Below are 25,611 nucleotides of genomic sequence, written 5' to 3' on the forward strand. Positions count from 1 at the left end.
TTGACCGTGACTGACAACTTCCACGAGGATATTAATTAATGTAAAGTTAAGTGGAAGAAAAACGTGGTGGAAAATGTTGCATCCTTTAAAGGATTTAAAAGTAAATCCTACTCAAGAGATGGTGGGACCCATGTTAGTCAGTGCTTCTTTTCAACTGGGAGTAGTCTGGAGGAAATGCGCTATTTGTCTGTGTCGTGCTTGTTTAAGTTTCACTTTTCAATTAAATAGATAATTAAGCTTTTAGGTGAATGTATGTCATAGACATGACATACATTCATGCCTGTGTATCGATAGACATGAATCTACGTCGAACCATGTTACATGCTCTGTTTTCCAACAGTGAATATTTCCTTACTTCTTGGAAATGACAAAACGTCTTGTTTGCCTTCTTTATAAACACAGGGATCACCATATATGACATTTCCTCTTTGTTACCCGCGGTGTGATTCCCACGAATCAACATGGGAGGGCTGCAGCATCAACTTTTTCTAAGCCAATCAGATGCAAAGTTGTATCGCCGTTCTGGTCGCTAGCCAATAGCGCGGTAGTATTTCGCAGCGAGGGGCGGGGCTAAAATGCTGGTACAGGAAGACGGACTGAAGTGAGGTGGGGATGAGAAATCATCATTTAGTTAGCTCGCTGCTAGCTGCCTATAGTTGAAGTGTAATGAGCTTAGTAGCCCAAATTTAGAATATTAGTTTACTTTGGTGGGGACAACGACGACCCTTTGACATCAAGAATGAACATAAGTTAACAATGACGGGGGAGAAAAAGAAGAAGAAGCGGCTGAACCGCAGCATTCTTCTAGCAAAGAAAATTATAATAAAAGATGGAGGAAGTGTGAGTTAAATATTTATTTATCTTCGTTAACTTAGCTTACCATTGAATACAGTTGCTCTCGACTGTTTGTCTAGACCGAAGCCGTGTGTAGCTAATGTAAACACAGCAGAGCTGAAGTTGTTTATGGCTGTCTGTTGAATATAATGTTAACCGTTAAACGCTGTCTGGCTGTTGGAGGCACCGCTGAGCTAAGTGGCTAACTGTAACACAGCGGCCTGCTAGTGGTTTACACGTCAGCTCAGGTAACGCTAGCTAGCTAATGTCAACAACACTGATGTTTCTTCCTAAATTACTTTTTTCGTTTCCTGGGATTGTTGCATTCTTTCCCCTACACATTCATCTTAAGCTTACCGAGCTCTTTGTAAACCGTGTGACTTCTCAATTGGTCAGCAAGCCCAACATTTGCTTGAAGTATTGAATTCACCTTAGCTTTTTTGTATTGACTGTTTTTGCAATGAAAGTGACATCTGGGTTGTTGAATAAAACGACTTTTTTTGTTTAGCTTTTGTATAAGAATAGGAAAAACTCGGGGTTATACCTGGTTGAAGGAACAACATTTAAATATTGTTTGCTAATGTTTTGTACGAACTAAACAACTTGTAATAAGAGTAATAAGCTTTGATTCCACCTACCATACTAAACATACACTGTCGAGTAATATAATGTTTCTTTAGTATATGCTATGATTAGAAATTAGAAATGCACCATTTTTATTTTTTTTTTTTTTTTTGCTGATTTTTGTAAAGCTCTTACCTGCTGGTACCAATTCTCGAGCGACAAAATAGATTTTTACTTTCTAGAAAACATAAAAAATAAACTATTAAGAATGAAGTGTTTATTTCAAAATTAAATGAGGATTTCTCAAAAGCAGCAAAGAGTTACAGGGCTTTCGCTCTCTGCATCATTGACAGTCCTCCAAGTTATAAGACGTATAACATCTGGAACTAAAATCTAATTAAAAGTATTTTGGAAAGGCTTGATCCATTAATTTACTCTAACCACACAGAATTCTTAAGAAGCCTTTCTGTTTTGGAGTTAGCATTAATTATTTCCAGAAGGACCAGAGATCAAATCACACAGGGTGTGAGAGAGAGCTACACAGCTCTGCAACTCGACAAAATTTCTTACTATTTTAAAACAAAGACAGAACAATTAGAGCTACAATGTTACACTTTATTTGGTATATCTGCATCTGCAGCAGTAATATTTGTAAAGATAATTCTCTCTTATTTTCCCTACAGAGTTACTAGATACTTAAATTGTCAGCTTTCAAAAGGCTGACAATGTTTCCTAATCCAACGTGATCCATGACAGACTGAACTGGACTCAAAGAAATAAAATACAGAAACATTTTTTTGCCCTTTAAGCTTCTTATAATCAGCTGACCTCAAACTCAAAAGGGTTGCATCCTGAGTGAACAGAGAAATATCTCTATGGAAAATAGTTTATTTTAAAGTAGCTTTTTACTCCTTTTTTTCTTATGACTTCATTGTTGAACTAGTTATAATCAAAATGGCTAAACTTGAGTCATCTTTTTAAGCAACAACTTTCATGCTGTGTAGTCGCTGATTGTAAAAAGATAATTTTTTTATATTTTACAGTTTCCGGGAGGCCAGTCACAGTAACAGCCCATCAAAACGACTAAATCGCTAGTGCACATATCTGATAATGTTTGGCTTTCAGATATAACAACAAATGTCATTTTTTTTCTTTTTTTTTTCGACTTGTTTTAGTTATGGTTACCATTTAGAGAAGCTATTCTGCCCTAAACATCGTCAGTGAATGCAGTGATTAAGGAATCTTGTAATAATTCATCTTTTTTCCTCGTCTGAATAAATTTTTTAAACGCCTCAGTGACATTGAATATAGTTTGGTCGTCTTCTCTCAATAACATCTTCCACAACTAAATGTTACCTGGCAGCACTTATGTGTGGTGCGTTCAACAACTGGAAAAAGTCAGACTTTTCAGTTTTTGCCATTCAAGCTTTGAAGCAACTCACCAACCAATTTCAATTTAAGTATTTTGAAGTAAGTTAACTAATAATGCTGAGTATTCTACCCGTTTATCTTTCTGCTCTTAATGGAGTTAGACAACTATAACAAATTGATATTTGCTGGTGAATTATTTGGCTTTTCTGCTTGGGTTGAGTTTGCAGTCAACTGTACAACAAACATGCTGCTTATAGCTCCTGACTTAAGTTTTGAATACAGAAGACGGGCGGAGCTCCTTCGATCTCCACATCACAACCGGTTGAGTGTTTTGTAACTGCAAATATTTAAAAGCAGCTGAATTTGTGCTTCTTGAAATCGTTTGTAATGCTTCATCCAGCTGACCAGCAGTGTGCGGGAAAGGGATTCTGTGCTCCAAACGCACAAAAAAAACCCTCTGTTTTCAGTTTCTCATGAGAAACAATTTTAAATGGTAGCTTTTAAATCTTGCACATGTAATTGTCCCCATGTGTGGCTTGTTGGCGGCCTTTGTATATTTGATGTTTTGGTCACAGTTCTGTGTTAAAACTGAGATGAAAAGTTTGCGATCCGCTCGTTTTGATAGAGTAAATGAATTATGTTCTATCCGAGGCTTTTGGAAAAGTGTGAGCAATGTGGGATTAGTTATAAATGGAGTGATGCATCATTGTTATGCAATCAGTTAAAAGTCAAACCTACTGAAAATCTATACGAAGGGAGAGTTGCAAACATGGACTAAAAGGGAAACCACAAACATTTCATTTCCTTCAGTTCAGTTCTGGTCATCCGTTTTACTCTACTTCCGACATGCGTAGCTCTTCTACGGTTGTTGTTGTTGCTCCAGATATGATCTGACCACTCAGACATCATGATTTCACCTCCAACAGCCAGATTTTCTGCCATCTCCTCATCCAGCCACAGCAAATTGTGCATTGAGAGCTCACTAGTCAATAGCATTGAGTGCTATGTTAATGTATTGCTTGGTGTCAGTTTCATTTAGAGGAAGTTGCGTCGTGTGTGAATCGGTTAAAGCTTGTTCCTCATTTTGTGCAAGTCGAGTCATCATAATGACCTGAAATAAAGGGAGTTATCAAGGGGAGGATGTGGGCCCCAAGCAGGAGTCTGCACTGCTTTTACACGATTGGAAATAAATATGAAAACAAAACTGATTAACTCTCAATAATAGCATCTAATGGTTTGCTGCACAGCATCCGTTCTCTGGCTCCGGCATCGCCTTGTCGCTTCAAAAATTCACTTTGGAGTGACGGGACTTTCCCACAAGGGAGTTGGTTTTTATTAGAGATAATAAGGATGTCTATTCATGTTTCTCTGATTACAGAGGTGTCTGTTTTTTTGAATGACCTACAAATGTGCCTCTAGAGATCATTGCACTACTTTGACTCCACCTGGATAACAGCTGCTTTTGTTTTCTGTTTTTTAATTCATCATTTTCGATTAAGAGAACTTTTGTGGTTTCAAGTTTGTCATAAGTACTTAGTTTGTAGTGTATGCAGAAAAATCCGATCAAACACATTTTACGCTGGTCCTCTTGCACCCAATTGAAAGAAGATGAGTAAAATTTTAAAAAATAAGTAAATGTGTTGGTATACAATAAATATTTCTGTCGCAGTAATGAATTAAAACAAGTAAATTTCCATTTGCACGATTTATTGTTTTTCTCTTTCTACCAAAAACTTCAGTCTGGTGTTTTGGTCTCAACTAGCCCCTGTTTTTGAAGGACAATTTTATTAACAAAGACTTCATAATTCATTTAATTTCTTGTTTTTGTTTATTTATTTTGGATATTTAAATTGTCTTCGAGTTCCAGTGTTAAATGTTCATTAGAATTTAATGTTTATTAATCTTTGAGCCTTAGCCTTACATTACTTAAAAATGCTCTCGCACAACATTATTGTTTATGGCAATAACTTCTGGGACAATTTATTGTCCAGTGAAATTTGTTTTTGTAACAACAAAACAACCTTAAAAGACTTAAGATCACAATCCAGAGGTAACATATTAATCCAAAGATTCCTCGTTAGCATCCACAGCCTTCACAGGTTCTCATGTGATCGTATAGTATAGTTTTTAGAATTCGACAGATTCTGACATTACGTTTATGTTTCCATGATCAGACACTTTGAAGCTGTGAGATTGATGTTTCTTGTCAGCTAACCGCCTCTGTGTGTTTCTCTGTCTCCCTGTAGCCTCAGGGAATCGGTGAGCCCAGCGTCTACCATGCTGTGGTCGTCATTTTCCTGGAGTTTTTCGCATGGGGTCTTCTCACCACCCCGATGCTCACGGTAAGCCACACTCGGCTGCTATGTAAACTAGCATAGCATTGTGTTGTATTTGTACTATTTATTTATTTTTAACAGGTTTCTAAAAACAAAGAAAACGTGTAACCAAGAACAAAATAGTTAGATGACCACTACTCTTCTGATTGAAAGAAGTGAACATATTTAATCTCACCTCTCGTATCCCTTATCGACTCAATAATTACCAGGAATTTGTAATAAAAACATGTTATGACATTCATAATTATTGAGCCTGTTTAATTTACTGTGTAAAGAACCTACAAATAAATTAAACTGCAAAAAAAAACAAAACTCTTAACCCTTTCATGTATACTGGTCACTGCAGAGGACAGCTTTCTAAAATGGATTTTTATGTTATAAATGCTCACAGACCACTGAAGTGGACACTAGCGCATCATACAAAACACGATCAACTACTGGCCATCAGCTGCAAGCGCAAGAAAATATTTGTTACATTCAATAAGGTAGACAGACAAAAAAGCATTCAGACCAATTCAGGAATATCCAGTCCCTCCTCCTACTGTAGAAACTCTTGCAGGAAAAAAAAAATTGTGACATCACATAACCCCTGAAGACTAATACAACTGATGTATTTTCCAAATAACAACTTTGCATTTGGAGAAAATCACCTAGAAAAAAATCCTAGAATTTTTCTTTTTCTTTTTTTTTACAAAATTTATTTTCCCACCTTTTTTATCCCTTAAAAAAAGTTGGAAAAAATCCTGACAAAAAGGATCCTAATTCATGCATGAAAGAGTTAAAACTTTGTCTCATTGTGATTTTATGTGATAGACCGACACAGTAACACGACTGTGAAGCGGCCTGTATGAATTTCAGTTTTTATTTTTACAAACACAGTGTGCCATTTGTATGTATGTAGCCCCCTTTATTCTGATAACCCAAAAACAACCAGTTTAACCAGTTGCCTTCAGATGGACTTTGTTTAAACATTAAACTGAGTGAACCTGTGTTATGATTGGGCAGCTGTTGTTTGATGTTTGTTAGACATGAGTGAAAAAACAGCATCATAAAGCCAAAGGAAATAACCAAATACAGAAAAGATGAAAATGTGGAGAAGTTTAAATCAGGGTTAGGTTTTTAAAATGATATTCTAAGCTTCAAACACCTCGCAGAGATTTGACCCAAATTGGATTTTCACAGCAGTCTGAACGCCCCAATTCTGATCTTTTCACCTCCAAAAAAATCACATCTGTGCCACTTCCATATGTGGAACAAATTCGGATACTGAAGATGTTTTCAAAGCGTTTGCAGTCCGAACGGTCATGTTGCATAATTCTGCACCAGAAGAAGTCAGATGTGGTAAATCAGGACATAAACAATGGATGAAGACTATGATTCTGAAATTATGGTAGAACTTTCCATCAGTGAAATTCTTCACATCTCAATCCCGAACCTGCTGGCTCTGACTACACATCCAAACATCCTTCCCTACAAAAACTGCAGTCAGCGTTTCTCAAAAGGTCATTGCTATTAATTGCTCTTTCATTTTTACTAGCTTCCTTCGTCTTGTGATTTTTTTGACAATAATGTCAGCTCCCATTGCTGAATAAACTTTAACATTGATCCATAAACTGCTCTATATAGAATTTATTTTCATAAACCGTGTGACATCAACATTCTTCTTGTGCGCATTCGGGTCGTTTTCACACAGAAGTCTCATTCCGGTCCGGTTTAGTTTGAACGATCATGCAACACCAGACCTCAGTCTGTGGAAGACCTGAAAATAGAAGTACACAATTTTCATTTGTGAAAATGTCTTACCGTGATAAAAATTTTGATTCATTATAGTTTTTATTGTTGATACATTTCCATCACTTGATAATTATGTGCTATTGGACGATTAATACCTGACACCACCTATAAAGTCTTAAAAAACTCAAACATTTCTGGGTTTCCCCTAGTGAATTATAAGCCTGGCGGGCCACCAGGCTTTACTTGTGCCCCCACCAGGCTTAGTACTGCTTATTTATTGAAGTTTTTCTTCAAATGCTTGCATTTTTTAAGACTTTATAGTTGGTGTTCAGATATTAATCCTCCAATCTTTCAATAATACAATGTTTTTTAACTCAAAAAAGTGACGGGCCTCTTCATGAATGACTGCTGAGCACCCGAAGAAACCAATTTAAAATGGGGACATTTTTCAAGAGCAGTATTTTACATCCATACACTTACCTAAAAAAAGATGTAATAAACAGTTTTTATCATAATTTTTATTGTTATTACAATAAGTACCACAAAATATCATGATAAAATTCAAAGTCCATGTCAGTCAGACCTTGTTCAGACACTTTCCTGAGCTGTTTTACAAACCGAACTGGCCAAACATTTCCATCTTTAGGTGTGCAATGCTGGCAGAGTTCATCCTCCAATAGGCTTATTTCCAGCTAAAGGTTTTACTACTCAATGGGACTTAATAGAAATCCATAAAACATTAGTTTTTGTTAAATACTAACCAGCTGACCAGAACCCTGTGTGATTTCTTTTCAGCAGATGCTGAACAGAGAACTATGGATGTGGCATCAGTTTTATTGTCAGTCCTAATTCTTTGTTGAAAAGGCTTATCAGGGGGTCGCTGGCTCGTATTGTCAGCCCACATCACAGACTCTGTTTGGCTCAGAGCACTGTGCCAGCAGCTGTGATGTAGCGTTTGCTGCAGAGGTTTCCTAAGTTACACAAAACGGAAGAATGACTCTCCATCATCCTGCACAGACTGTTCCTTTAAAGCTGTTTTATAAATGACTTGCCATAGGCTGTGCTTTATTTCACACCAGCTGCCCGGCGTTGAAGTTTTTCACTGTAGCTTTGCATACGTCAGGTCAACTTTGCAGATTTTATTACCTCTGGTTTCCAGACGCATATTTTTTCCTTTAATCACAAGTTTTTGCCAGGAACCTGTTTCAAAATATGCGTACACATCTGTTTGCCACATGTTTGCCAGACAGGGTTATGCAATGGTCTCCCGTTTGAAGGAGGTGTTTGTTTGTGCTGTTAATTATTTGGGGTTTGTTGCCCCGCTACGAAAAGCAGATTTGCATTTTTGGCTAATCAGAGGCCGTCTGAAGATGAGAGGGACTGATTCATTAGTCTTCAGTAAACACTTCAAGTTTGACTGTACTTAACTCCGAGGAAGAAAAGACTTTTCCTTCACAGACAGGAACAATAACCAGACTCTCAGCTTCAAACTAAACATGTCCCAGTATAAGCTAGCGCACAATGTTCCCACTCTGGTGTCACTGACATGAGCAAGACTTTGAACTTTAATGATTAGAACCCGTCTTACCCAGATGTAACCGTTTTAGAGAGCTTTTTATAGATGCACCAGTCAGATTTGTGACCAATTTATTTTATAGTAAACTCTATTTCTTTTTAACAACAATAAATAACAATCAAAAACTGTATTTTGTTGCTGTAAATGTAATAGTCTAGTTCTTTGGTCTCAACTATCCCTTTTTTTAAAAGACAATTTTGACTTCATAATTAATTTTATTTGTTTCTGTTGTTTTCATTATTTATTTTGGATATTTCAAATATCTTTAATTTCCAGTGTTTAAAAGTTCATCCATCCATCCATTTTCTGAACACCCTTGTCCCTCAGTGGGGTAAGGAGGGGTGCTGGTGCCTATCTCCAGCTAACGTTCCGGGCAAGAGGCGGGGTACATCCTGGACAGGTCGCCAGTCTGTCGCAGTGTTTAAAAGTTCACTAAAATTTAAAGTTTATCGATCCTTGAGAATGTGTTCTTGTGTTATTATTGAATTACTACTATTATATGACTTGAAAATTGTCTCAAAACAACATTATTGTTTATTACAATAAGTTATGGGACAATTTATCGTCCAGCAAAATTTAAAACGCCAAACATTTTTGTGTTTGCAGCATGAATGTCAGATGGATTTGGTAACTGTGTTAAATAACCTGAACTTGCTTCAGTTTAATTGATAAAACATTGTTTTGTTTTGTTTTTTTGTAGTTGTTTTTTCTCTATGTTTATAAATTGCTTCTGTTATTGTACATAATTTCTTCTGTGAGGTCGAGTAAATTACAGAACCAAAGTTGCTTCATCTGGGTTCCTGTGTTTGTTTTTCCAGGTATTACATCAGACATTCCCCCAACACACATTCCTGATGAATGGACTCATTCACGGTGTGAAGGTAATCATTACACAGACCGGCATGGTTCTGTTTTCCCTCATGCTTCATCTTCAGTGACATAACTGCAATTTAATCGTCACTTTTGCATAAATTGATGCGATAAATGACTTCGCATTTCCGTTCATCCTTTATGGACATGATGTGTGGTTGGATGCAAAGAAATCAATGTTATACCATGAAAACCCATTTATGTGCTACATTAACTACAAAGACTCGCATAGCTTGAGCTTTACTGCATGTCGTCCACTTTCTCTCGCTCCCTTCTCATTTCCTGTCTGATTCCTGTGAATTAAAACCACAAAATCTAAAATAATCTGTATATTTAACAATCAAAATACTGATGGACAAATCTGCCAGTAACCGTCAGAAAATAGTTTTGCAAAGATCCCCCAGTAAGCTTGCTAAGCCCGGGTTTGTGTGCTAGGGCAGTCATTCATCCAGCGGCCCGTCGTGGTTTTGAGTTAAAAAAATTTCAAAGTTGACAGGAAATTTGAAAATATCACTTGATAATTATGTGTTATTGAAAGTTTGGAAGATTAACACCTAAACACCAACTATAAAGTCTTAAAGAATGCAAACATTTTAAAAAGACAAAAATAAATCATAAATGCTTAGCCTGGTGGGGGCACAAGTAAAGCCTGGTGGCCCGCCAGGCTTATAATACTTTGGGGGAAACCCTGGTTTTGGTTGTTCTTTCAGTTAAAATAAAAGTTGAAGTTTTTGGGTCTGCAGAAAAACATTTTTTCGTTTTTTTTTTTTTTCTTTCTTAATATTAGCCTAATGGCTGATAGACTGGACCACCAGGCCATGTCCTTCACGTTTGCAGGTTAAAGTAGTCACCCCATTTTTGCTAACTTTGCGACTTTCTTGCTGTATTTTGCAACATTTCAGACAAAAAAAATTGGTACTGGCCAAAATCTGAATCACCAGGTTAGGCTTTTTGAAGATTAGTAATTGCCGATTGGCCAGAAATCTGCAACCGGTGCACCCCTTAATGCAGGCGCATCGTTTTCCAGTAACATCCTTGAAAGATACTTTTGAAATGCAACTTTTTTTCTTTGTCATGTCTGCAAGTCTGCTGCTGCTGTTACACGTTTATTCTTCTTTTGTCTGATCCACTCTCCAAAATCTTTGCCTCTTTGTTTTTTTCCAGGGCCTATTATCATTTCTGAGTGCTCCTCTGATTGGAGCGTTGTCAGACGTTTGGGGACGCAAGTCCTTCTTGCTGCTAACAGTCTTCTTCACGTGTGCTCCCATTCCGCTGATGAAGATCAGCCCGTGGTAAGAGCGTAGTTCTGACATCCCAGAGGGGAAAAAAAAATCACAGCAGCAAAGGTCAAAATGTTTGTTTTTTTTTGCTGATTGATTTATTGGATCTGACGTGTGCGTCGGTTCTTCTGCTTTTAGGTGGTATTTTGCAGTCATCTCCATGTCTGGCGTCTTCGCCGTCACCTTCTCTGTGGTCTTTGCTTATGTGGCAGACATTACGCAAGAGCATGAGAGGAGCACAGCGTATGGCTTGGTGAGAAAACAGTGTTAGAAATAAAATCCGATAACTCTGACCCTCATGTTTTCCTTTTGATCACCTTTTTTCTCTTGGTCCTTCCAGGTGTCTGCCACCTTTGCAGCCAGCCTGGTTACCAGTCCAGCCATCGGAGCCTATCTATCGGTGGCCTACGGTGACACGTTGGTGGTAATCTTGGCCACCGCCATCGCCCTGCTAGACATCTGCTTCATCCTGGTGGCCGTCCCGGAGTCGCTGCCGGAGAAAATGAGGCCGGCATCATGGGGAGCACCAATCTCCTGGGAACAGGCAGACCCCTTTGCTGTGAGTACAACACTGTTTAAAGTCGACTTACAGAGATTTAAGGGAGTTTCACACCTGATAGCCTGGTAGACTCAGTTTGGGAGCCAAAATTCCAACGTTTGTTACATTTTGAGCTGCTGCAGTTCGCTTTCACACTGTGTCAAATAAACTAAATTCTTTAAAAAAAACCTGAACTACTGAAGGAAAAGACACAAAAACCTCTGAAGAAGACAGGAGCACAACTTCATTCTCCATAAAATATAAACAGAAATGGAGGATGAATATTTTAGCAGTTGTTGGATTTCTCTTATGTCTTTGGTAAAAGACCATGAACCATTTCTACTCGTAGCGCTACACTTGCACCTTTATTTTGATTGTATTTACCCAGAATTCCCTGCGCTATAGTTCGCTATCTGCTTGTAGAATGGTCTCCGGTCCACTTGCATCCACATTTGCATTCAAGCTGTATCAGTCGGCATCATCTTCGACTGTGCCTTCACTCTTCCCCAAATGAACTGAACTTTCTAGACGAACGAACAAAGCTCGGGGTTTCTGGGCGTTCCTGAAAAATATGGAATTAGCTGTTATTTTTTAGATTTGTCCATTACCTGAAAATTAAATGCAGCATTAAAAAACTATTTCCCTAATAGCAAAAGTCTAATAAACCTTTTTACTATGGATTTATGTTTAAACAGCATGCTTTATGTTTGAATTCTTCTTGATCTTAACGTTTTACTCATCAGCATTTCAAATTCTAACTTGTTTAAAAATACAAAAAGAGAGATTTCCCTACATGTTTGTTTTTCAGACTTCAGGCTGAACTAGTCCTGTGGGAATTAAAATTAGAATTAAAGTGCAGCGATTGGAAAGTAGGAATATGTAGCGTGCTTTGTGTTGAACTGTTGTTGTTTTTCTCCGGCTCAGTCTCTGCGTAAAGTGGGCCAGGACTCCACGTTGCTGCTCATCTGCATCACAGTGTTCCTCTCCTTCCTCCCCGAAGCTGGGCAGTACTCCAGCTTCTTCCTCTATCTCAGACAGGTAACATTTTTTCATTTCCTTTCAGAACTTTCCTTGGTATTATGAAACATAAAAGCAGTCAGATTATTTACGGTGAGTCCACATTCAGCTGTATGTTGTGCTTCTAGCATGGGCCTTTTTGTTGCAAGTCCTTTCAGGTCCTTTAAGTGAATGTTTGAGGCTCAGAGTTGCTCCTCCCAAAGTTCACGATGAATGTCGATAAAACTGAGGTCTGAAGTCTCAGACAAATTAATCGGTGGGTTCTGGAAAATGTTTTACAATGAAGCAGGATTAAAAGTGCTTGAATTTCAATTAGGTGTTTTCAAGATTTCTGTATAAAGTCCTTGAAAGTGCTTGATTTTCAAACTGCACCGTTTTGAAACCAGACATTTTCAAACACCTGATTCAACAAAGAAACGTGCTGATTTTTTTCTCGCTGTCTGAAGTTAAATCAGATTACACTTTTCTAGTTTCCGATCAGATGCAATTACAAAGATTATGTATTTTCTATAAACTTGGCAAGAATATTTTAAATTTTTACAGGATTATTCTTTAAATAACATTATTTGTATATTGTGTTTAATTTCATTTTAACAGGACTGTCATTTGTTTGAGTTGTTTTAGTATAATAAATAGATATTTTTTCTTAATTACTTATTGATCCGTATAATTTAAATAAAACATAAAAATTTTGTTATACTTTAATTTACTTTGTCCCTGCTGTACAATGCAAAATTCCATCTCGAGACATTATTAATAACAGTAAAATATGGTATATTTTTATAAATAATTTGTCCTGTTTTTATCTCCAAAGTGTGCTTTTGTAAAAGTTTGAAAACTTACTTTGAAAATTCTTAATGTTCTTGAATTTTTCTGTGTGACGAGTGAACCCTGAAGCTGCGGTTTTCTGCTGCAAGCCATGAGTTTTACTCAGCAGCTTGTGATGCAGGTATTAAAGTAACATTTATAGAATTGCAAGGCTTGCATCATTCTGCATCCACTGTTGTTTTCTACTATTAATTATCCTGATGTCCCAAGAAAGAATCTAACCAGAGCTGCAGGATGCACAAAATGATAAAGAAAAAAATAAAATAATCTGAGATATGGCTCCTACATAGACTAGTCAGGCGAAGAGTTTGATAATTAGCATTTTACAAAAAGTGAAAAATGTTCTAACTTATTTGTCTGAAACATGAACATTTGAATTGATAAGACTTAAACAATCTTGTTATATTTATTTGTATCAATGTAAAACTAACAGTTAGTTAGGGCTGAAACAATTAATCTTCATTAATTGATTATTGGAATAATTGTCAACTAATTAACTAATCGATTAATCGTTAAACGGAGTATACACACGCAAAAGAAACCCATTTTTTGACAAACAAATGGCTGATAACATATTCAGAGCAAAAAAATACACATACATTTTGCATCCAAAATAAAAACAAAGTTTTTAGATCCAGGTTGATATTTACTAAAGGAATGTGATGTGATTTTAGGCAGTAAAATGTTTATTTTCTTATTTAAAAAATTAATTAGATTGTTTATTTACATCGTTTAGTGTAATGTTGTATTAAATAAGGCTTAGGTGGTTCAATGAAAAATCTGTTGAATGTGTAATTTACTTTATTTATTTAATAAATCGTTAGATTTATTAATAACTAAAATAATGATTCATCTGGATTTGCCACAGTTTAGTTTAATGATCATTTTGGTTTTTTACATCTTAGCGGAAAGAGTACCCACAGATAAAAACTGACTTGTCTAAAATGCAATAAAATCCAGTTTCGTTGTTAGTTTTTTGACTAGTTTTTAAAAATGATACCACAGAAATGTTCTTCAGAGAATAAAGCCGACACCTGCTCAGTGTAAGCAGTGAAAAGTGAACCTGAAAACTGCTGAATCAGAAGCTTTAAGATTGTGCAGTTTGATAAACTCATGAAAAAAAAAACAACTGGGTCACTGATTTGTCCTCAAACATCCAGGATGTTGTAAAACCTGAAAAAAATGTAGAAGTATTAGACATTACGATGTGGAGAATTTGTAGAAATCCTGATCAGATCGTTGTAAATTCCTCCGTTGCTCTGCAGTCCAGTTTCTTTTTTCGTGCTTCAGAGATTATCACAAGCAGCATGTTGAGGTCTGCAGCTGTGCAGCAAACCACTGACGTACTTCTACTGGAAACGTCATTAACTTTTCTGAAATATAAAGTAGCTGTGTCCCAATCCCCCAACTATGATTTTCCTTTCATATTTATTCAAAATTGTACATTTATCTATTTATTTATTTACTTCACAGGCAAATTTGGCATTTTTTGTAGGCCATCAATGATTACATTTTCCTGTAAATCTATGTGAGAACAAAACAAAATGCAGTGACAAAAATAAATTAAATTATGTTCTTATTTTTATGGCATACAGAAAAAAATGAAGAGACGACTTAAAATGATCAGTTTCTCTGATTTTACTTTTTATAAATATAAGTTTGAGTAAATAACGGAAAAGATGCAGTTCTTTCAGACCTCAAATAATGCAAAGAAAACAAGTTTATATCGATTTAGAAACAATAATACTAATGTTTTAACTCAGGAAGACTTCAGAAATCAATATTTGGTGGAATAACTAGGAGATTTTAATGGGGTTCAGTGCAGTGGGCTCTTTATTTTTTCCAGAACTGTGTTCATGATTATTCAACATGTTGTTAATGTCCAACGTGACGAGACTGAATTGGCCTGAAAAAATAAAACGGAGCTCATTTCAGACATGAATGCAATTCCAAATTAATAGTTTTTATCAAAAATATGACTATGAATCTTGAAGCATTCCCTTTGAAATGACTGACTATACGTGTTATTTAGTTTGTCCATTTTATTATTATCATCTACATAGTTAGGAGCTACATTTTTTGGCTACACAAAACCTTTACACTCATAGGTACATTGTTAGTAATAAAGATGAGAAAAGAGACTTTTTTTTTTTTAAAGGGCAATTTATAATTAAAAACATCCGACCGATTGTTTCCTTCTCAGATAATCTCCTCCATGTTAAAAGCCTCATACTTTTACTATTTTAGTTCCCTATTAAATTCAGAATAGTTTGTGGGAAATTCCAGGAATCTCAGGAAAAAACCCCAGAAAAACTGCAGAGGTTGATTTGAGCGCAGCAGAGCAAGTTTGCTGAGCGACCCGTTTCAGTGTTTGAATGAAGTGTTGGCTCATTAGGATGGATTTACTAACAGGCCTGGAGCAAAAAGTCCACGTCGTCAAAAATACCAGCACTAATGGATTTCCCTGCTAGCGCCAGCGGACAGCTTCACGCTCCAGAGGCTGTGATCGTTTTTTTAAGGAACGTCTTTAAATGATGTTTGATAAACAGATTCAGAGTAAACCTGTTGAGCAAGTCAGACTTGCTCCTGCAACTCTTCTGTCCCATAGTAGGGGGGATAAAAGCACCTGAAGTGGAGCATTAGGCTACAATTGCTCCGCTTATATCTTATATCTTTTTTTTTTTTTTTTTTTTAAGCATATGCACTGACTGACGGCACTTTTTAAATTTCGTTGTTCTTGTGACAATGACAATAAAGATTTATCTATCTTATCTATCTATCTTTGTCCTTCTTTTTTCACTGTCACAGTTTGCAGACTCCTCACATTACCTTTGTTCCTCCTGTTAATTGTCTGAAAGGCTTCAGAGTCCACAAAGAAAAGCTCCTTCTGATAAAGGAAGTGGGACATGCAACTTGTTGACAAAATATCCCATGCCAGCCTCTTTTGTTTTTGCGTGTCGGGTGTGAAATGCATAAAGGTGTTAGTGTTGATGCGTGCCTGTCGCAGAGTCGTGTGCTAACCTGTTATGAATGCGCTCCTCCCCTCAGGTCATACGCTTCTCCTCTGAGACGGTGGCGGCCTTTATCGCCGTTTTAGGGATCCTCTCCATATTGGCTCAGGTATCAAACAATAAGCTAACAGCACATTTCTGCTTTTGCAATGTTTAAAATTCTTCAATATGTTGGTTATAGAGCTCAAAGCAGCATGTTAATTTTTCTTTTATCTACGAAAATCAGATGTGAAATTAAAATATGAGCTAAATATTCAGTTTTTCTGCCTGCTAAGGATATTTTTGTGCCTGTTGGTTCCTCAGACGGTGGTGTTGGGGATCCTGATGCGTTCTATAGGAAATAAAAACACAATCCTGCTCGGCCTTGGCTTCCAGATCCTCCAGCTGGCCTGGTATGGCTTTGGCTCTCAGCCCTGGTCAGTGAATCTTACACTTTTTAAACACCTCATACATTTTTATCCAGTTCAGAACACGAGTTGGGTTAGAGATGCTGCCATAAATCAAACCACTACAACCAAAAGAAAGCAGTTTATCTCAAAGTGTAATCTTAATGATTAGGTGTTGAAAGAGCAGAGATGAAATCCTCTTAAGCGGTTTGAATGCTGTGCTGCTGTCTCCTCCCACCGACACGTAGACATGCAGCTGCTGGTGTTACACTGGAAAAAAACAAAACAAAACAAAAAAAAACATTCCTGTTGCAGAAACACACCACTGAAGTCAGCTCTGTGTGTTTGTCTGTACAGTACATCTGTTTTCTGATCTTATTTGTTTAGGAGATGCACTGCAAGTATCCTCTGGTGCATCTTAAATAAAATATGATTGAATATCTCGTTTATTTCAGTAGTTTGGCTAAAAAAGTGAAACTGAGGCCTATTTCAAGCATTTGTTTTTGTTTCATATTGATAGAGCACATGCGTCAAACTCAAGGCCCGCAGGCCACATGTGGCCCGCCATGTCATTTTATGTGGACCCCTAGCATTTTATAGGCCCATGAATGACTTAAAATTGACTACAAACTACATCTCCCACAATGCATTCCGATTGTTACCAGCCAACATTGCGGCTTCTCGCCACTAGAGAGCAGCAGAGTCACCTCAAGCTGCTTATTGATTTTCCCAGCGAATAAAACTGAGACATCGACAAGCTAACATCAAAACGTCCAAGAAAAGAAAAATCGATTTACAAGTAAGACTGTGAATGAAGATGTGTGTGAGTTGGTGTCAGGGCGACAGGTCGCTAGACTTTTTTGTTATCCTTATCTTGACCGACAACATAAAAAAACCCGGTCCTGTACTATTTTTATCCGTGAAATTACAATCATATTAACATCGGCTATTTAGCCGCATTTTATGCGGTTTAGTTATTATTCACCGTGAATCCAGATCCCATCACAAATTAAACAGATAAATTTATCTACATTTTTCTCGTAGTGACAAAAACCACTGACTGAGGCCCCAATAACTTAATAAATTAAATTAAGCGACTTCACTTAAATTAGCATCACTTCACCCGCTGGAGTCTGAACAACTTCCTCCTGGTCCCCATCTGCAGAAAAATCTGCACTAATTAATCAGTCAGTTGGATCTGTCTGATCCAAACAGATCAACTGAACTCTGAGTGTTTTATTTATTTATTTTTATTTTTTGTTGCGTGGTTTCGCTTCTCCGAAACGGACAGATGTCACGTCTGCAGCTCCTCCAGAGCGCCGCTCTCCTGGGTAACGTGCACACAGAAGGCTCCATTTGTTAAATCCCCTGGATGAGTTACTGCCAGTGGTTTTTAATTCTTCGCAGCTTTTTTCTAAATGAAATTACTGGAACACATTCTAATTTATTGAAATATTTAATATGCTGTAAATAGGAACAAATATGTATCTTATTATTGTTGTAAGACGATGCACATTTAGAAATTTAGAGATTAATTGCATTCTGCTTGAGTCTGCAGTATGCCTGCATTTTTAATAAAAAAAACTGTTGAATATTACATGTTATCTCAGTAAGTTAAAAAATTTTACAGCTTTTTTAAAGAATTATTCTAATTGTCATTACTCCAATCCACCACTAGAGGGAAGTATATTCCAGTTAAACATCGCTTAAAGTCCTTTAATATGCCCAACAGTGTTAAAACCTGAATGCTTTTATGTTTGTAAAACATGTAGGAGGCAATTTTAGTGACTTAAATATAATTTCTTATTTAATGGAGTGTTAAAAATTGTTACTTTATAAACTGTTTTTGTTTCTCTCCAAGTCGGCCAAGTCTTGTTGTTCTGAACCTGAGGCAGCACACTAAAATAAAATGCAGCAATTCTGAAATTACATATTCTCAATATGAGTTTCCCTGGATCCAGAAAATACACCAGAAGTCACAGAAAATGTTAAGGTGGAGTTGAATAAGATCAGATTCATCCATATTCAAAGGATGAAAACTAATAAGGCATTTCAAAACTTATCAGCAGATTCGGGAGCTCCTAGTTACATTTACTCGATTACTTTACCTTGAATCACTTTTTTTTTTAAATGTACTTTTAGGAATATTTTTAATTTACTGTACTACTTACTTTTACTTTGCTACTCTTGAGTAAAATTTCTGGATTCTCTACCGACAGAAAAACAAACATGTTTTAACCAAAAATTTACCAGACAGAAACACAAACCTGCAGTTTTTGTTAGTTTCATAAGTTTTTTATTAAAAGAAACTGATTTGGAAACATTTTTTGTTTTGCCTGATTTTGTTATTTGTTCTTATTTATATTAATTATTGTCATTTTGGTCCTTAAAATACCCAAATTTCCACTTAACTTTATATCTGATTATGTAAATTTAAAATATTGATTATCCTGATAATTTGATTTAAAGATTGATCATTTGATCAGACTTTTTACCAAATACTTTTACTTTTATTACTTGAGTAATTTCGTGCTCTTTTTGTGTGCTCTGCCCTCCTCTGCTGATCAGGACAGTCTGGTGATGATTTCTTTGGTGCAGTTTTTGTTTTCAGTTTCTTTCTCCAGACACCATGTAGTTGGTTTCAATCAGTTTGATGGACATGACATAAGAGGTTTTTTTTTTTTTTTCTTTTTCTCTTTAACACCGACTGCAGGATGATGTGGGCAGCTGGAGCCGTGGCGGCCATGTCCAGCATCACCTTCCCCGCCATCAGCGCCATCGTGTCCCGTAATGCAGATCCAGACCAGCAAGGTGAGCTTCACTTTCTGTTTTCATGTTTTCTGAGATCTAAATGTCAAGATATTTCCATTGAACATCCTCTTTTTAGTGCTTTTTAGTATTAAACTTGGTGATGAACACACATAATGACATTTAGTTAGCTAGAATAATTGATAATTAATTGATAATCAACATAAATGAAACGAACCATGAGAAAGTTTTACTATTTTTTTTTTATCTAAGCAGCCTTCAACAACAGTTTCTTAGCCCTTTAGAGTCTTTCTTTGGACACAGAAGTGCTCTGAGGAATGTTTCCTTGTTTGTTTTGCTACTGAATACTTTCCTGTGAATTATTAAAATGTTTCCTGATGTCTCCCTGTTGTCAGGGGACAGACACGTTCGAGTTACGTCCTGTCCTCTGTGTGTTTACACATATAACAGCAGCACTTGTGCTAATTATCACAGTTTGTGCAGTTCCTTCACAGCCTGGAAAAGTCTCTATTTCTTTCTTTGTTTCTTTCTTTGAACACTCAAAATTGAATCTGGAAAAGTAAACATATTTGTATTAGAATTGTGCAGAAACCCTCAGAATATGCGAGTTTTCTTACTCAGTTGTATTTGTACATATTTTATCAAAATGTTCTCTAGAAACTGGTAAAATTACTTTTTTAATTTGTTTTTTTTTTTTTTTGGGCAAGACCACTTCCAGTTTCCTTTGTAATCTCCCCAGCCGCTTCCAATTGTGGTTTATTTTCAATTATTATTGTTGTTTTTATTTTGTTTTGTTTTTTTTAACTTTAGCAAATCCGTTACTCTTTCATACAAAATATCTGAAATTACTGTTTACAGATGGATCAATAGCAACAAAACAGCAAGTTCCCAACATACAATATACTCATTTGTATATAAATAAATACTAAAAAGAATGGATTTAATGGATTTTAAAGAAAATATATTTAAAAGTTAGTAAAATATTATTACTTAAAAGCTAGAAATGTTTAACTAATTAACTGGTCTGAGATGATATTCAGGGAGTGAGGAGGGATTCAGTTTGGTGTTCACTTTTGTTTGCTTTTTCATGTATTTCTTAATTTAATTACACTTTTGTCATTTGTCTAGGTGTTGTCCAGGGGATGATCACTGGCATCCGAGGGCTCTGTAACGGTTTGGGTCCGGCTCTTTACGGCTTCGTCTTCTACTTGTTCCACGTTGAGCTGACGGACTCGGACGGCTCTGACAAAGGTGCCAAATCCAACATGGCCAACCCCACTGACGAGGTGAGCGACGACGAACCTCTGAAGACTTTTCAGAGAGTAAAGACTTAAAATCCAGAGTGCAAACCACTGGCCGTTTGCAAGGCTATGGAAAGTCTTGCAAAGGCGTTGCACGATTCAATAATTGTGCAAATTCAGCCAAATTTAATGCACAGAGTTTCTTCTTAAATTGGTTTATAGTTGAGTTTTTTCCACAGACAAAATTAAAATCTTCTCAAAATGTTGGATAAAACACAACTTAATCATGTTTTGGGTTGCTTTCATTTTCTTTTCGTAGTGAATACAAACATCAACAATGTTGATCAAATACAGAAATATTACTTGGTGATTGATCTGTATCTCCTTTTTTTGTTGCTGAAAATGGACAAAAAATATATCTGTAGACCAAAAATAGAAAAAAAGGGAAAGAAATTCTATGCTTTTCTATTAGTAAAACAAATGTGACACTTTTTCATGTTTTGGATTCATTTCTCAACTACTATCCGACAAAAAAAAAGAAAAGAAAATCAGACTACTTTGTACACTTTATTAAATCTAAGTGCATTAAAATACTTTTTGCATTTTAAAGGGTGTTTTTTTTTTACCCACAAGTATTTCCAGCTGGACTAGTTTTGGTGTTTGTATTTGTTCATTGCTTCTATTTTTATTTTATTGCCAGCGATGATGATTGTTTGTGCTTGTCTTTAAGAAAAGTATTTGTGGGATTTGTTTGTCCCGTGATTTGTGGTCCCAGCTGAGGAATCTGGGCGTTTCTGCGCTGTGACAAAACCACAAGCTCCATGGTGCAAGGAAGCAAAACGCCCCATTGAGAGAAATTACCCAGATGTTTTGCAGAGCAGTGAATCTAATGTATTGCATGTTTAAGAAATAAAAACCTTGGTTTGAAAAGTGGAATTTGAATGATTGGCTAGTTGTAAAAACACTCTCCTTGAAAAAGTTAGAATTGACTAAATGTTAAGTTTTTTTGTTGTTTTTTTACATATACAATTTACATTTTTAATTTTACTGGTTTTAAAAAAGGTCCTGAATCATTACAGTTGTCAGTTAGTTGCATGATAAATTAAAATAAGTGCTACGTTTCATTTGCATACTTGTTTGTGTAGTTTAAGTGAATATTATTAAAAAGCTGTCATTTTAAAAAATGTTGCGAACATTTCACACACTTTTGCATTTTTATCTTTTACAAAAAAAAGTAAAACTGGACATTTTGCCTGTTTTCTGTGTCTGAGCCTAATGATTAGTATGTTTTGTTGGGACTTCAGTATTTATTTTATTTATTGTTTTAGGTGTTTTGTTTATTTAGTTTTGATGTTTAAGCTAAATATCCAAACAGTATTAAATTTTGTTGTGCGTGAATTGATCTTTGAGAGGACGTACTGGTACCGTTATCAGGGTTTCCCACAGAAAACTTGCTAAGCCTGGTGGTTGGGAGCTAGAGCATTCATCCATCCAGCCGGCCGCCATGATTTTGAGTTAAAAAAAATGTTTAAAGTTCACAGGAAATTTTACAATATCACCTGATAGTTATTGAAAGAATACCCAAACTATAAAGTCTTTAAAAAAAGGGAAATAATTAACAAATAAAATAAAATAAACAATGCTAAGCCTGGTGGAGGCACAAGTAAAGCCTGGTGGCCCACCAGGCTTATAATCCACCGTGGGAACTCCTGATTATGTCTTCATTGTTAGAATAGTTAAAATGACATTATTATCTTTTATGGTAATAAATTTGTGGACAGTTTATCATCCAGCAAATTAAGTCACGATATCAAACCTGCAGAAACTCTGATTTTCATAAGAGTGAGAACTTTTGTTTTCTTTAAATTAATAAGTCGTTTGTTCCTCTCTCTTCAGAGTGCCATCATCCCCGGTCCTCCCTTCCTCTTCGGAGCGTGCTCGGTGCTGCTGTCCCTGTTGGTGGCGCTGTTCATCCCGGAGCACACGGGGCCCGGCATGCGGCCCGGCTCCTACAAGAAGCACAGCAACGGGGCGCAGAGTCACTCCCACAGCCCTCAGGGCAGTGGGGCGGAGGGCAAGGAGCCGCTGCTGGAGGACAGCAGCGTATAACCTCAGCTAAGTGGGGCACACGCCCCATTTAAAAAGGAAAAAGAAAAAAGACAGACGCACACGTTTAGCCACAAGGACACGCATCAGAGTGCCGTGGAGAGGAGTTTGTCCACAGCACAAGAGAGGGTGCTCCACCAGGCCGTTCTTCGTCTAACGGCGGGTTTATGAGGACTTTCTGGAGGAAGCGTTTAGTATTTTTATTTTGTTTTTTTGGGTGTGAGTGAGAGAGACGCTGCTCAGCTGGACTCCATTTTCTCTGCAGGTGTGGCACATAGAACCAAGCACGAGAGAGGGGTGTTTATTTAAAATGCCACTACGTACCTGTGTGAGTCTTGATATTGGTTTTCGTCCAGCTGGAGTGTAACGACAAACACTCGAGCTCTCGTACTGGAAAGATAACTTGTGTCCCAACGCTCGTCGTCGTTTTCGGACCTGTTAAGCGGAGCGTTGAGGAAAGGCTGCCTAACCTCAGCCAGGATGGCTGACCTGTTCAGATGATGAAGGCTTCAGCGTCAGGACCACAGATTTATTCAGATATCAGACTTCTTACGGAGAGAAGTGCAGGAAAGAGACCACTTCGTTAGCTGAAGTCCTTTTTCAATGTTTACTTGCAGTTCTCTAGATTCATAGTACAGTTTGGGTTGTATATTTTTCTCTGTTCAAACTGAAGTCCAGTTGTGCTTCAAGTTTTTAATTCAAGAAACAAACGTTGCCTTGAAGTGGCTTACCATTTAAATAATAATAATAATTTAAAAAAAAAATAGACATAACCTGTATGAAGACCAAGGTCTGAGAAGGCTCTGTAATCTTACTCTGTCGCTCCCATCGGAGCTGTTAGACACTTTTTATTCCTCCGCATTCATACCCTTCCTGTTCAAATCGGTTCTTGACGTGTATCAGCATCAGGGCGAAGGCTTACAGAACCACGTTTTTTGTTTTGTTTTGTTTTTTAATGTCTAAAGCATCAGGACCACGTAGAGCTATCGATTAGCAGGTCAGTGGTCGACGCTGACTGTTAACACAAAGTTTCTGGGAATATCATTAATGCATTCATGAGAATATCACACTGCAAAAACACAAAATCTTACCGAGCGTTTTTGTTTAGTTTCTAGCGCAAACACCTTAGTACATTTGAAATAAAACAAAACTGACTTACAAGTAGCTAATCAGCTTGTTTGAAGTCAATAATTTCCTACTATTGATTTTAAAAAGTACTAGTTTCACTAGCAGATTATTTCATTCATAACATTGGAAAAATGTCGTGTTATAAGTGAAATAATCTGCCAGTTGAGCTTGAGAAATATTAAGGATTATTCACTCAAAACAAGCTCCTGTAACTTGCTGATAAGTTACTTATAAGTTAATTTTATTTAAATACTAAGATGTTTGCATTAGAAATTAGACAAAATACTTTAAGACTTTATGTTTCTTGCAGTGTAGCAGTCCTGCAGCAGTAAGTCTCTTCACTTTGTGGTGTGTGTTGATTTCTACAGTTTTACTAAAAACTGAAGGTTTCATTTGTTCCCTCATGTTTAATCGGCCGACTGAAAACACGACGCGTTTGTCCAACCTGCATCGCCTCGCTAAGCTCTCCGGTTGCTCTTATTTACAGAGTTCCTGAGGAGTACAGTTTGACTTCAGTTAGAAAGTAGAGGATGGAAAAAATATTTGTTTTCAAACTTTTCTCCCTCTCCCAATGTCTAAATATTTAATTTTTTCTGCAGTTCTTTCCTTTCTTCCTTCTTTGAGTTCCTTGTTCCTGCCTCGTCTCTCTATCCTTCCTCCATTACTTTCCTTTCTTTCTCCATGAACCTTTATTTCTTCTTCTTTTGTCCTTCCTACCTTTTATTCTTCCTTACACTTTTCTTATTTAAAGTCGCCCCCTGTAGAATTTCATCTGCCATAATTTTGAAGATACTTGTTTTTTTATATATATATATTTCAGTAGAACCTGCAGATCTCAGTCTGAACATCTTAATGTGAAAAGTCTGCAGGAACTCTGTATTTAACAGTTCAGTGTTTAATATCCTGGAGGTTTGATTGCAGAAATGTAAAATCTTGTTTTCGATCTAAAACCTGTTTCCTCATTGGGAGCTGTAATTTAAATCTACAAATTCAGCTTATTCCTCCTGCTTTCCTGAGCCCAGTCTGCTGCTTATGCATTGGACCTTCAGCATTGGACCTCTATATTTAGTGTCATTTTCCTGCTCAGTCGGGTCAGGTACTGAATTAAATGATTCATTATGCTGTAAAAAGCGTTGATTGGGTCGTACCACCTAGAATAAGCTCTTCCTGATCAGGATTTTTTTTTTCCCCTCCCAGTACTAATCCCAGTTAGCTCGCTCACCAGTGACATTCCAGAGGCAGCAGGTCCTGTTTTCGCTTTCAAACGGGGCAGTTATCTAAATGCGAGCAGGTTTTTCCCTCTGTTTTAATGCGACTCATGAATATTTTGCCTCATAGCTTATTTCCATGCGGCTGCAGTTAATCCAGTGCGGACAAAACGTACAAAAAACAAAAAGGTTCTTCAGCTTCGTCCTTGAACTTCATAAATTTTAAAGAGTCGAGTTTCAGCCGATCTGTTTGAGGATGTTCAGACATTATCTGCAGCATTAAATACAATCTTGTTCACTGGAAATGTCATTGTAAAGAGTGGAAAAAACTTGTTTGAAAAAAGGTCAGATTTGCAAAATTAAACGCTCAGCTCTACTAGAGATTATCCTATCGAGACTAATTAAAATCCAGGACATTGGGTGGACTGTGAGCAACATTGTTGACTTTTTCCAGCTTTATCTGTTTAAAGTTCGAGCCTTGATGAGGAGGGAGGAGTTTCTGAAAGCAGATTTCATTTTCCAGAATCCATCTCTAAACATTTCCAACCATCCTACCTTAAACCGCGCTGCTGCTTTTCTTTGAGCTTTGCAGGGAAATTTAACCTGCTGCACCATAAGGACTGAAGCTGCTCAAACTTTGATAAAGAAATATTAATGCTTTTGGTCCTGCATTTCCAAGCAATCCCTAGAAATGAGGAATAAAATAATTAATGAAAAAGGATGTTAACAACCCTTCTCTTCCGTTTCAGTGTGAATTAAACCTCATTTGAAGATGCTGCACCTGAAATGGACTCAAATGATGTTGTACAAATCG

General features: G+C 36.8%; 1 protein-coding gene and 1 long non-coding RNA gene across 2 annotated transcripts in view; one reads left to right on the forward strand and one right to left on the reverse strand.

Moving 5' to 3' along the window:
• Window positions 1-583: 583 nt before the first annotated feature.
• mfsd14a2 (major facilitator superfamily domain containing 14A2) lies at window positions 584-22,506 on the forward strand. The gene is made up of 12 exons (XM_015053454.1): window positions 584-840; window positions 5,016-5,111; window positions 9,234-9,296; window positions 10,450-10,577; window positions 10,704-10,818; window positions 10,906-11,124; window positions 12,028-12,141; window positions 15,997-16,068; window positions 16,263-16,375; window positions 19,059-19,156; window positions 20,243-20,400; window positions 22,252-22,506. Exons 1-12 carry the CDS (start codon window positions 757-759, stop codon window positions 22,462-22,464), a joined length of 1,473 nt encoding a protein of 490 aa, XP_014908940.1. The 5' UTR covers window positions 584-756; the 3' UTR covers window positions 22,465-22,506.
• Window positions 22,507-22,669: 163 nt separating this feature from the next.
• The window catches only part of LOC106960379 (uncharacterized), a 7,292-nt gene continuing 4,350 nt past the window's right edge, over window positions 22,670-25,611 (reverse strand). Inside the window, exon 2 of the long non-coding RNA XR_001427547.1 lies at window positions 22,670-24,306. This is a non-coding gene — a long non-coding RNA (uncharacterized LOC106960379). The remainder of the gene's footprint in view (window positions 24,307-25,611) is intronic.

The sequence above is a fragment of the Poecilia latipinna genome, unplaced genomic scaffold (genome assembly GCF_001443285.1).
Source record: "Poecilia latipinna isolate Pla-1442-1.1 unplaced genomic scaffold, P_latipinna-1.0 Scaffold1180, whole genome shotgun sequence".
Lineage (NCBI taxonomy): Eukaryota > Metazoa > Chordata > Actinopteri > Cyprinodontiformes > Poeciliidae > Poecilia > Poecilia latipinna.

Coding starts and splice junctions, on each gene's coding strand:
- mfsd14a2 (XM_015053454.1), top strand. CDS start 757: ATGACGGGGGAGAAAAAGAAGAAGAAGCGGCTGAACCGCAGCATTCTT. Junction 10,819..10,905: donor GGAGCACAGCGTATGGCTTG/GTGAGAAAACAG, acceptor TGGTCCTTCCAG/GTGTCTGCCACCTTTGCAGC. Junction 11,125..12,027: donor AACAGGCAGACCCCTTTGCT/GTGAGTACAACA, acceptor TCTCCGGCTCAG/TCTCTGCGTAAAGTGGGCCA.